The 13913-nt window shown below is 39.6% G+C and overlaps 1 protein-coding gene across 3 annotated transcripts in view; it reads right to left on the bottom strand.

Annotated features, from left to right (window-relative positions):
- pclob (piccolo presynaptic cytomatrix protein b) overlaps window positions 1-13913 on the bottom strand; it is a 45380-nt gene that overhangs the window by 30865 nt on the left and 602 nt on the right. For all 3 annotated transcript variants that reach the window (XM_053678097.1, XM_053678099.1, XM_053678098.1), the window contains exons 2-4: window positions 7047-13833; window positions 4988-6711; window positions 2199-4347 (exon numbers count right to left, since the gene is read on the bottom strand). In XM_053678097.1, the coding sequence (XP_053534072.1) occupies window positions 2199-4347; window positions 4988-6711; window positions 7047-13833 (10660 nt within the window). The remainder of the gene's footprint in view (window positions 1-2198; window positions 4348-4987; window positions 6712-7046; window positions 13834-13913) is intronic.

The raw sequence follows: 13913 nt of genomic DNA, 5'->3' as shown, positions 1-13913 counted from the left end.
GGTCATGAGGTACTTTTCCATATGGCTACCTCTCTGTGTGAAAGCTCTATTTTGGTTTCATATGACCATAGAACCCAATCCCATTTGAATTTCCATTAGTGTCTGGAAAACTGAAGATGCTTGAGTTTGTTTTTGGATGAGAGTAGAGATGTTTTTATTGAAACCCTTCCAAACAACTTGTGGTGATGTAGGTGATGACAGATTGTAGTTTTGGAGACTTTCAGACCCCAAGATACAACTAACTTCTGCAATTCTCCAGCTGTGATCGTTGGAGATTTTTTGGCCACTCGAACTATACTCTTCACAGTGTGTTGATACAATATAGACACACGTCCAATTACAGGTTGATTCATAAAATTTCCAGTTGACTGGAACTTCTTAATTATTGCCCTGATGGTGGAAATGGGCCTTTTCAGTGCTTGTGCTATTTTCTTATAGCCACTTCCAATTTTGTGAAGCTCAACAACCTTTTGCCGCACATCACAGCTATATACCTTGGTCTTACCCATTGTTATGAATGACTAAGGAAATTTGGCCTATGTGTTACCTCATATTTATACCCTGTGAAGTCATGGTTGAACAATTTCCTGTTCCTGGTGACCCAGGTATAAAAAGTTGTAAAATATCAATTATAATATACTTCAAATATATATGATCTCATATGAATTCATAGTGGTGCCAAGCCAATAATTATGCCACACATATAATTAACAAATATGTATATTTTGGGGTGGAATAGACATGTGTTTTGTTTGCAATCGTTTGATATCCATGAGAGCAGAGTAATTGAGAGAGAATTTTGTGAATTTCTTTTTTTTTAACAAAAGATCAAAAGGTTAAACAATAAAGAAATTTTTTCACAGACTTCTTTGCTCATTTACCAAGGGTGCCAATATTAGTGGAGGGCACTGTATCTGTCAGAAAAGAATACTATATTATGATGCAAACCTTAAAGCAAAAATATTGAAATAGTAAGATCTGGACACCCATATATAGTGTGTTAAATTAAGCCCCTAGTACAAAAATAGATATATAAGAAAATTATATATCCATAAATATGTAACAGGTTTAAAAACTATTGTTGGTGTTGGTACTCCTCACCTACTCAGTCCCAATTTAATCCCTGGATGAAGTACAGTAGCTTATTAGTATTAAAGTAGGCTCAAATAACGTAAATCCACAAAACCAAGCTCAAAGAAATGTGATGAGACAGGGTTATGGTCAATGTTTTACCTAAAGGAGATACATTTTTGGCCTTGCTTCTGTGTTCACATTTGGCTTGAAACTGAAATTAGACACACAGTGCCTTGATATGAAAAATGATTCCTTAATCTTGATTTAAACTATTATGTTAGTTGGAATATTACTGTAGATTAGGAATAATAAGAGTTCCAGAAAACAAGATCAAAAACAATGCATGACAAACCATGTGAAGGCTGTCTTTATGTTGTGCTCTAGAACATTTGGGTTTTGAACATCATCTTGGAAACATTTTAGCTGCTAATCCTTCACAGAGATCTTATCATTATAGTAAATAATTTTATATTTTCATAAAATGTAATATCTATCTATCTATCTATCTATCTATCTATCTATCTATATATATATATATATATATATATATATATATATATATATATATATATATATATATATATATATATATATATATATATATATATATATATAGAGAGAGAGAGAGAGAGAGAGAGAGAGATAATATATTGATATACCAAACTTAAGACTTTAGCCCAAAGTATTATTTTATGAGTATTTATATATTTCATTACAGTACTAGAATGGGAAACTACACAATATGCAATATTTATGGTTTTACACTTCTCAAATTCATGATTTATGGAGGCACCTGGTATACAGTACAAGAATGATGTATGACTGCATTCTTTATATAGTATATTAGAGAAGAAAAAGAAAATTCGAGCATGTGAATGAGCATGCAAATGAACATTCAACTGAAAGAATTAATATATTACATGTTAATATATTATTTATAAGTAAAAGAAAAGAAGAAAAATTATATAATTAAAATGTAGAGCAATGTACTAAATACATAGTACAAAATGTCATAAATATGAAGTTATGAAACAACATTAGAATACACAGATACAAAAACCTTTTAGCCATGCATATAACACATGTTGCTCAAGACATTTAAAGACGTTGCATAGAAAATTTACCTTCACTGTCTGACATAGCTCCCTGTAGGTCATCCATAATGAAGGCTATATCCCTATCATAGCCACGTGTTCGTGATTCTTCTCTCATATGTTGCTGTACTTCTGGCAGAGAATGACTGGAACCGAACTGGTCCCGAGAATCAGCAGAGATAGGTGGTAGTGGACCTGCAGATGCCCTTGCCATACCCATGGGTTGTCCAACCGGGCTCAGCGGGCTCTCTTCTTCTGAGTTCTGTGCTACAATGGGAATGCGGCCCCTGCTTTGGCTGATAGGTAAACTTGTTGGTTTTACCCTTGCTATTCCAAATTGAGAATCTATGCCTTCACCCTCTGACTTTAACCTTAGTGAAGAGCTGGAAAGGTCTCTTTTGATGGATAAGTCAAGTCCATATACAGAGGAAGGCCTTGAAGAAGGTCTGGACCGTGTACCACTGGGATAAGTGCCATCATCCGTGAGGGATGATCTCAAGTTTGGGCCAAGATTGAGAGAATGACCAAGATTCAGTGATTGAGCCAGGTTGGTGCTAAGTGTAGAGCCGAGGTATTTCTGCTGCTCAGCTAGGTTCTTCCTCAGGCCAAAAGTTATTTCATCCTGAAGCAGCCTTGCTCTGCTGGACAGTCCTCCCATTGCTGAGCCAGTAGAAGATAAAAAACTGCTGTAATCAGGTTCCAGGTCCCGGCTCTCTTGTATAGGTGAAAACTTTGTAATTTTGGGATCAATTAGTGTTCTTTTATTCTTTAACTGTTTCTGGTAAAGGACTGAGGCTGAAAGCTGTTTAGCAGCTTGCTTTTCTAGTGTAAGTCTTCCAATACTATATTTTTCAGATTTTGGAAAATGTCTAAAACTGTCAGTGTGCAGGTAGTGAGGAAGACTTGTGAGTTGCTCCAGACTGTCTGTGCCCCTGCGGAACTCTTGCTTGATTTGCTGTTTTAGCAACTTTAACTCGTATGGGTCCTCCATTGAGTCCTCCTCTGGCTTACCATATGAATGTAATCTTGAGGTAGCCTGTAGCGGCCCAATGAAGTCAGTCACATCTGTTGTTCGACGAACATCAGCAACCCGAAGTAGCCGATCACTTTTGCTGATATCCTTATCAGGAACATTGAAGCTGGAGCCCAAGCCTCTAGACCCCTTGGTAAGCTCACCTATGTCATCAATCATAACATAGTTTCTGACATTGTGATGGTCAATGTCCGCATAGAAGGACTCTGCTGAAATACTGGACATGGGACTGCTGGCTATACTGCCTCTTTCCTCAAGCCCAATTCTCAGATCTAGGTTACTGTATTTACTTGCAAGATGTGAGACCCCATAGGCACTCTCTGTAGATGTGGGAACAAGTAGGAGAGGCTGATTTCTTATAACCTCATAATTAGTTGTTATTTTTGGCTCCAAGTCAGACAAGTTAGTTTGCCGGGTTTTTTGTTGCATTAGAAGGAGTTGGGAGGCATGGTCATAACCTGTTTGTTGTGATTGCTGGCTAAGTGTGGGCACTGAAGAGTATATTGACTGGGTCTGATAGGGAGACACCTGTTGATGATAAAGTGATGGCTGTTGGTAAAGAGTTTGCTGGGAATAGTGACTTGGGGAATCACTTTGGGAGGCATACTGATAATGAGAGTATGCAAGTTGTGCATACTGAGATTCAGCTTCAGTCTGTGGTGGAATGAACTGGTTAAATTCTGACTGAGGGGCAGTTCTTGGTCGTTCCAGTCCATGAGCATTACCCCGTGTCTCTCTGGTGTTACTAACCTCACTATCAGACATATAGTCACGCTCCTCTGCCACCCCTTGTAAATATGCCCTCTCTCTCTTTTCCCTTTCTTTTAATAAAGCCTCTTTCCTTCTATTGATACCCATTTCAAGATACCGCAGCTTGGCATCTATCTCTTTCTCTTCCTCATCCAGTTCTGCTTGCTTCTTGCGGAGTTTGGAAGACTCTCTCTCAACCAAATCTAACTCTTTGTCAATATCTTGCAGGATTTTTGCTCTAGCCATGGTAGTATTTCTACACATTCTTCTTCGGGATGAACCAGTACTGTATCCCAAGGGGCCAACAACAGTGTCCTCATCTGGTGGTGGATGAGGAAGGGTACGCTTTATTTTCTTGTGGGAGCCCACTGGAGTACTGCTCTGTGAACCTTTGCTCTGGAGATAGAAACATAATTGATATCTTTAATTAGATATGGTTAAACATTTTTAAGTGATTTATGTAAGACCTTAATTGTTTTATATATATATATATATATATATATATATATATATATATATATATATATATATATATATATATATATATATATATGTATATATCAGCCATAACATATATGTATCAGTGAATAACACTGATTATCTCATTACAATGTCACCTCTCAAGGGGGAATATATATTTGGCAGCAAGTAAACCATCAGCTCTCCAATTTGATCAAGTGTAAGGATCTGAGTTACTTTGACAAAATGTGAGGACTAGACGACTGTGTCAGACCATCTCCAAAACAGCAGGTCTTATTGGGTGTTCCCAGTATGCAGTGGTTAGTACCTACCAAAAGTGGTCCAATCCCACAGAAAAGCTGTGTTTTGGAGATGCTCTGACCCAGTCATCTAGACATCACAGTTTGGCCCTGCTTTTTTCCTGCTTCCAACACGACAACTTTGAGAACTGACTGTTCATTTGCTACCTAATATATCCCACCCCTTGAAAGGTGCTATTATAACGAGATAATGTTATTCACATCACCTATCAGTGGTTTTAATATTATGGCTGATCGGTATAATTGACAGGACTTACTGAACAGGCATCTGAGTACTGGTACATGATTCTGTCATCAGTTGTGGGACTCAGAGACTTGGGATCAGACAGTGATCGCTGCGAGGCCTTCAATGATCTTGGGCTACTTAGGTGTCTTGGTGGTTCGGCTGTTAGCGTTTTCTGAGTGCCCTTTCCAGGGGACACAGGTGAGACTGGGGAGTACAATACCTTTGGAGATTTGGGTACTGAAGCGATGCTAATACCATCTGCTTTTAGATGAGTGTTGACACCAACTTCGATGGGAGATAAATGTTTCTTATCTTTGTCAGATGTAAAATCTGAGTCACTCTCTATTTCTCCTCCTCTGTGCAGGTCAAATGTAGCATCTACTTGTGCTCGCACAGGTGACCTCTTTAGAGTTCCAGAGTGATCTGTCTGAACTGAGATCTCGGCCACAGTTTGGATTGCAATGCTGGATACTTTGGAGCCTTTAAGCCTTTCTCCATCTGCATATCTGCTAGAGCGAGACCTGCGCCTGCTTCTAGCAGGGACATCCCATTCATCCTGATCTTCATCATCAGTTTGCACACAGCTGTCTACACTTTTCCTACTTTTTCTTCTCCTCCCAGGGTAAGGTCTTTCCAATCCTTCCTCCTCATCTGTTTGAACACAATTACTAGTTATTTTCTTACTACTTAACCCTACATTCTGACCAGTGACTTGCTTGGTTATGGCAGGCAGCTTCTCTGAATCCTGTTTTTGTTCCTCTGTTTCTTTAAGATCATCTTCTGATTTAGGTATGTTCAAACTATGCTGTATTAAATCAACAGATGGAACAGTGTGCCAATCTTGGCTAACTGATGAGACAGTGACTTTTGATAATGTGTTGTCATCCTTCACTGGCCAGTACTGCCCATCATCTCCTCTGCCATACTGGGAATCCAAGATAACACCTGAACTATTGGTTTGAGATATGCCATCAAATCCATATGGATATATGTTTTGTTCCTTTAACTGTTGCTGGAGTTGCTGCTGTAGAAGTTTGATTTGCCCAAGCTGTAGTTGCTGCTGGGCAAAGGTCTCCTGTTGAAGAATGAAATGGGCCTTGCGTTCCTGTTCTTGCTGCATCAGGAGTTGTTGTTTTATGCTCTGCAGTTCCTCTAATTCCTTTTGAACAATTAGTTGTTCCTGCTCACGATAACGTTGTATCTCCTGTCTCTCCCATTCAAGCTCCTCAGCCAGGCACAGCTGCTTCAGTTTCTCTAATTGCAAAAACTCATGTTCAGCTTGGTACTGCTGACTTTTGCTGTCATCAAAGGTAGGGAAATTTGGGGAGACAAGGGCATCCAGAGAGGCTGCAATGACCTCAAGAGTAGCATCAGAGTATAGTTCTGGGAAGGCTGATATTGAGGGAAGTAGGTTGGCAAAGGCAGAAGGCAATATATCCTTGGATGGACCAGTTTCTAAGAATATTGATTGGTTACATTCAGTGGAATTCATTAGATCATATGGTGAAGCCTGGATCTGTGTTGAAAATGGCTCTGTTATAGTGGTGAGACTGTTACATGTTGTACTGAATATTGAGCCTGGCTGAGTGGTAATTGCAAATGTGGATGGAATTGGTGGAACAACAGATGAGTACACAACTCCACTTGATGATCTTAGTACACCTTTAATTCCTGAGGATATTCCTTTGGAAGAGGGAGTGGTGGTTACCCCAGAAAATGACACTGTGCCTTTCTTTGAGTAGTCCAGGGCTTCATCTGTAGTGGTTGGAGATTTACACTTTAGTTCAATAAATAAACCAGTCTCACCTTGACTATATACTTAGGCCATGCAGATTCTGTGACAATGATTACAAAGAGGAAACCAGAGAGCATGCATAAATCACTCTTGTCATACTAGCATGATGCAAAGCCAAAACACTGAGGGAGAACACGAAGGCACATGCATGCATCTGTATAAAAAAGAAAAAGAACAAATGAATGAAAATAATCAGAGCATGTTCATATATTTAAAAAAAAAAAATCTCAAGAGTAATAGGAAGCACGACACAAACATTGAAAGTAACAAAATACACATGCACTGTAATACTGACCTCTTGATATTTTTGCTGATGTCAAATCGATTGCCCCATCTGATGCATCATTTTGGCTGACAAATCCATTTTTTGTGACCAAATCGGTTTGTGTAAAATTACTGCCAAACCCTAATGTTTTTATATTGCTGAGATCTTCGAGTCGTAGGGTTGGGGCATTATGTTGATTATAATTACTTAAGGCAAGCTGTTCATCTGTTGTGGGAACTGGAGGCTGTGTTCTGCAGCTTCCTGTGAATGGAAGTCTATAGAGGATGTCACAACACACTGTTCGCCTCCCTGCAGTCAGATCTACAGGTGCCACATCTTCAACAACACTTGTAACCACCCCAGTGGATGCAGCAAGAGCCAACATAGTTCTCTTTGGCTTTGATATTGTGAGATCAATAGCTCCAATTGTAGAAGGCTCACCATGAATAGGTACACTGGAAGGTGTGCAGATTATTGGGGCCATTGTGATAGGTAAATATGAAGGATCTGTGGTTTCAGCAGGCCCGCATGATAGGTTTATGGGGATCTCTGAATTGGTTATTGGTTTTGTTTGTGAATTCACTGGTCTGTAAACAATTTGTGCCAGGGGTTCAAATGGTTTGTATGTTTTAAGTGGCAAAGGCATTGAAGTAACACTTTGTAAATTGGGGGGAGTGTCAACTGTAATGTTGTTGTTGTATGTGAATGTTGCAGTGCAGGTAACAACACTGATACTGTCTGTCACAACAGAGAGTGTTGTAGCAGGAGTTATCTCAGCACTTAGGTTTACAATCTCTGGATGCACAGCAGTTATCTGTCGACTACTTGAATCATTTGAGAAAGACTGCAGATTTGACTCAGGGGCTGTCAGATCCATTCCCTTGTCAGTCATTGAAACACTGACCTTTAATGTTGTGAGATCTATAACATCGTCAATGCAACGTGTTTTTCCACTTTGTTTAGGTGTTGCTTGTTTGCATGTAGGATCTGAAATAGGTTCTAGAGGTATTCTTTCTTGAACAACTGATACTGTAGTAGTTCTCTGGACTTCAGTTTTGACAACTTGTGCCAAAAGATTAGGTAATGCATATTGGTGCTGTTCGGTTGTTGCAAGTGTAGAGTACAGTTGGCTCATGCTAGACAAGACTTTATCAGTTCCTCTTAGTTCTTGACTCTCAACTGATTTTTTGAATTGAGCAAATGCTACTGGTGCAGTTGGTATATATGTTGATGCAGATGCTGATGGAACCATTTTTTGTGAATCAAACAAAATTTGGTGTGGTTGAATCTGGTCAGAGGATGGACGTTTTCTGGATTTAGCCTCTTCTTCCATTTCCAACAGATTATCTGTGGACAATGGGACATTGGGCATAGGAGCAGAATAAACTGTTTGAATCATTTGCCTCTCAAGCCCTTGTATGACATCATGTGACGCTAAAGGTTCCCTTGGTGATGTTGGAGTAATACCTACTGTAAAAGCTGCTGGTGTCAACTCTACAGGTATTTCTTGTATTAGTAGTGATGCCGGTACCACTGACTGAGAATTGGTTTGTGGGGCTGACATATGAGTGGCACACACTTCTGTAGCTGAGATCACTGTTGACAGATTATTTGTTTCTGGTTCTATGGACATGTCTGGAATTTCAGCCACAGCTGATACTGCAAGCAATGTATCTGGTGATGTTACAGAAACCACTGTTTCTGCAGGATATACTGTTGTGTTCTCAGGTGATGAAAAGTAAATGGATTTTCCCTCATAAATTTCATTTTTGATTGGTACTACTGTATCTGTCTCTATTTGGGGCACAAAAGCGAGGCTTGGTCCTACTGAACATGGTACTGAAACCACACTTGATGCTGGTGCCAAGAACACTGTAGACACAGTATTTATTTTTGGTTCTGTAGTAAAGTCTGGAATTTCAGCCAGAACTGGTGATGTTATAGTGGGCATGGAAACTATTGTTGGTAAAGGATATACTGTTGTGGTCACAGGTGGTACACAGTAAATAGTTTTTTCCTCATAAATGCTAATGGGTAGTACATCTGTTTCTGTTTGGGGCACAAAGGCAAGGCTTGGTGCTACTGAATGTGGTGCTAAAACTGCACTTGATGCTGGGGCAACTGTCACATCAGTTGTTGAAATCATAGTAGATGCACTATGTATTGCTGTCTTACTTGTAACATCTGGTGCCGAATACCCAGTTTGTCCTGGAATAATTGGTGCTGTTAAAACAGGGGCAGATATTACTTTTGGTGGGGTAGCTACTCCAGGTTGTGAAATCACAGCCATTGATGCACACACCACAGGTGGAGTAAACATTGTTGATACACTAACAAGACCCTGCTGCTTAGGAGAAGGTAGAGATGGTCTACGTATTGGAGCTTGGGTTGTAACACCTTCCACTGGTGAACCTGGTTCCGATGGCAATGTTATAACTACATATGTCTCAAGAGTTTTTGCAAATCTAGGTGACAAGGGAGATTTTGGAGATGAAATACTGTGTTTGATATCAGCAGGGGCAGTCAAGGACAATGCAAGGGCCTTAGGAGGTTCTCTTGTTCTTGGTAAAGTTGCAGCATGGCCAACTTTGGCAACTGCAGCTTCAGGAATTACTGATGGTTTTACACTTTCTCTTGATTTGTGACTGAACACCAGGCCACCTTGTAGACAAAATGGTTTAGGTGGTACTGGGGGAGGTGATTTGTGTATGGTGGTTGCAACTTGTTTCACTGATGCCCTAGGTGCTTGGCTGGCTATACTTTTGACAGACTCAGTAGTAGTGGGTACCATTGATTGTTGGTTAAAATGTGTATTAAGTAAACTATCAGGTGGTAGAGCTGGTGGTGTAGCTGCAGGTGGTGGTGGAAATTCAATGACTGGGTTATCTGCTCTTTCTCTGGAGACTGTTGCCACTTGAGGTTCAAGTTGTGTTGACACAAAAGGTAAGTCACTAGACAAGCTAGCTTTCAGTGCCACAAGAGGAGAAGCATCTGAACTGATAACAGTGGATACACTCACAATAACAGGTGGACTTCTAGCTTGTTGAATGGAGGTGGGTGTATTAGTAATGATATCCTGTGTTTCTTGTTTTATCATATGTATATTTTCAACACTTGGCACAATGATAGCAGTACCTTGTCCTGTCTGCAGAGCAGGAGTCACAGTCTGAGAGCCATGTACTACAAGTTGAACATTTCCTGTATTTGGCTTTGTGTCCACTCCTATAGACTGAGTTGGTAGAGAAGACAAAGTGACAAAGTCTACAGTTGTATTTATGATTGGAAAAACCTTTGTGGCAGAATGTTCTACAGACTGGAAGGTTTGTGAAACTGCAGCAGGGAGTTCATGGGCTGCTGTTGCTTCCACAAGTGATTTGTCTGCATCTACATAGGAAATGGGAATTTTAATAACTGGGGTCATAGCTGTCATATATGAATCGACTAGAACACTTGGTTTTGTTGGCTGTGAAATGGTTGAACAAAAATAGCTCTGTTCCACAGATAAGGAAGGAACACATGGTGCAACAGATATGCTCTGGACTGTAGAGAGAGTGTCTGTGGAGCAGCATGTTGATATTGCATTCGGGGCAGAAATATGGCCTTTATCTATGGTTGAAGTACTGGTTAAAGCTGGAGTGTGTGCTAGAGTAGATATTAAAGCTGTACTATGAATTGGATACTTTGAAGGTGAAGACATTAGGTCTGGCATTTCAACAATAAATGGAACAGGCTCTGGAACAATGGCAGGAAATGTATGTTCTCTTCCAGAATATCTAGGAGTGGGATCTAAGGATGGTACTTGATTTGGGCACTCTGATATAGGAAACAGAACATCAGGCACAAAAGGAGTTGAAGCTACACATGGAATTGGGGCTTGTGGCACATAAGCTGGTGCAGTTGCCGAATCTGGAATGAAAGACACTGTAGCTAATACTGAGGTTGGACTCATTGCTTGACTTGAAACAGAAACTGTAATTTGCTCATGTGTGGACACTGAAGTTACTGTAGATGTTGACATAATGGTAGAATAATCTTCAATATTTGTTGGTTCTAGAATTGTTTTTGAAGGTGTACTCTGTAAAACTGAATCAGGCTGTGATACTCCATCTTGTATTCTAACAATACTTGCATCCAAGGTAGGTTTTGAAGTGAAAACTGGTTTTGGAGCTAGTGGTGGTTTTGAAATTGAAACATCAGCTGTATTAGGAGATTGGGTTGGTTCTGGAGTCACTGATGATTCAGAAACATTATCTACTGGGGAAGAAACTAGTATTGGCTTTGGAACTAGTGGTGGTTTAGTGGCAGACATCCCAGGTAGACTTGGAGCTGGAACAGGAGCTGTTGAGACTTTTATGGTTTGTTGATTAGATGCAGCAATTTGGGAGGGGCATATAATTGCTTCCATTGAAATGTCAATTAAAGGAGTAGGTTGCACTAAATGTTGAAGTGCTGGTCTTGATACGAAGTCTTCCATTGAAATTATAACTTGTGCAGAATCAGCTCCAAGAGTTTTTGAACTTTCAGCAACATAGTTTTTTGGTTGAATGGAGGCTTGCCCTGCAGTTTGATCTATAAGGCATGAAGAAAATGATGTTAAATCTAAGGACGTAATTGGTGGAGACAGAGCAGATGCTTGTGAATCCCAAGCAGAAGCAAGTGACACATGTTCAAATGTTAATTTTGATAGTGGAACTTCAGACACAACAGACGTGGGCTCAGACTCTATTGACTGTGCCTCTACAGAATATTCTTTGAATTCAGAAGCTCCCTCTGATTTGTCATCACACTGAGCAATACCATTTAACATAACTATTTCATACTCTTGTGTGATGCTTTCATCCTCAGCCTCCTCTTCACCAGATGAACACTGAGTAATTTTCAGGTCAGGAATAGGATAGAGAACATTTTTAAGAGGCTGATCTTGTGGAGATGTTGACCCAGCCCTGTAAGGCTCCATAGTACACTCAACAGGTTCAGTTACAAATTCATCCTTGTCATTATCCTCTTCCCCACTTGAGGGAATTTGTATTACTTCAGTAGAATCATGTAAAGGCTCAGACAAAGACAAAGGTGATACTGGTGATAGAGGAGTTGGAGTTGATTGTGTAGGACTTGTTCCTGGTGTCATAATGTCTTTTTCCCTATTCAGCAGTTCATCATTTGTGGTTTCGGCATACCACTGCCAATTTTCATCTTGGTGTTTTGTAAACTCATAATGTTCTGATATATTCACATAACAAGTGTCAGTGTCAGGCTTGTTTACATATGCATGTTCAATTGTTTGATCTTTTAGCATGAGTTCTCTATTTTTCTGCATCTCCTCATAGGCTTCCTCTGGTGTTCTAAGCTTTCTTACTGTTTCTGTAACAGACAAATTAGTCAAGTACTCATCTACAGTAGTATTATGATCAGCTGCTATAGCCTGAGCTGGTTGCTCCACTAGTGACTCATAAACATAGTCCTCTATCAGCATGCCTCCATACAGTGGCTCAATATCAGGTGGAGTGATTTTCTTTGTCATAGCTTTAAGTTCTTGGGCTTTCTGCATCATTTCTTCATATGCCTCATCTGCACTCTTTAATTGTTTCTCTCCAACATCATGCAATAAATCCATTGGTGGCAGTCGGGGGCTAACAACATTTTCTTGTTCTGACTCTGTTCTTGGTGATATGTTAGAGTAAGAAATTGTCTCATATGTGTTTATTTCTGAAACCTGCAATACTTCATCAGTTTGAGATATACACTCTATCTGAGAGTGATAATTTGGTGGATGATCTAGAAATGGATCTTTTTCTTTATGTAATATCTTGTAAGACATTTTGAATTGTCTTTGATCACTTTCCCTCTGTATTTCCTGTTCTATAAGTTGATCTCCTTCCTCCAGGATCTCTTCCTCCTCAGAGGAGTCTACTATAATTTGAAGGGGTTGACCTTGCCTATGCTTAACTTTCCGTTGCTGCTTTCCCTCTAAACTATCCTTCTTGTGACTGCTATCACTTTCTTCACCAAGTGAGGACAGTGATGTAGGTGATGTAGTTCCTGATGTGACATGGGATACTTGCATACTGGAAGATCCACCATCTTTAGACATATCTTCAGCTAAGCTCTCTTCTTCTGAAATCTGACTGACAGGAACATTCTGTTCTACAGAAACAGCTATTGTGCTCTTAAGGTCTGTGGTTTCTTCCTTTTCATTATCATTCAGGATAAATGTTTTTACTGTTTTGTAGATCGGACTGGCATGCATTATTTGGTCTTCTTGAGACAAGAGGCAACTATCAGCACTTTCTTCAGGCACATGAAGTTTCTTTACGATCCTTTCAGCTTCATGGTCGTTACTTCCACTGTCTGCATCACTGACTTCATGCAGAATCTGGTAGTCCTTTTTTCTGATCTGTTTTGTAATGTAACTTTGGTGATAAGTTGGTGGCAAATCCTTATCTGCAATTGTTTGCTTTAGCTCTGTCTGTATGAACTCTTCATATCCAGAATCAGAATAATGCTTTCTACACACTTTTCCTTTAATATGAGCAAGTTCTGCTGCAGTTTCCTTCAAAAGAGATTCGCTAGCCCTCTGAATCTCTTTAAGCTCTTCCTCAGATGAACTGTATGATTCAGTTGAAACTGGAAATATATTATTTCCCTGTGGGTCCTTTTTATCATTCACCTTCAAGTTGTTTGTCTTGTCCCCTGATAATGACAGTACTATGCCTTCATGCTCACAGGGTGTAGTAGGAGTAATCTTTAACTGAATTACAGACTCTTCATTTTGGATAAGCTTATCTGGAAATACAGAATCTTCTGCCAATTTTGCTGCCTGTAAAAAAAAAAAAAAAGTTTGTATTAGTTAATAAATAATGATATTTTTGATATGGGTAAATGGGTTTTGTAAAAAGG

This window comes from Ictalurus punctatus, chromosome 4 (genome assembly GCF_001660625.3).
Source record: "Ictalurus punctatus breed USDA103 chromosome 4, Coco_2.0, whole genome shotgun sequence".
Classification (NCBI taxonomy): domain Eukaryota; kingdom Metazoa; phylum Chordata; class Actinopteri; order Siluriformes; family Ictaluridae; genus Ictalurus; species Ictalurus punctatus.
The sequence above is the reverse complement of the archived record's forward strand: the minus strand, read 5'-3'. Positions and strand labels throughout refer to the sequence as shown.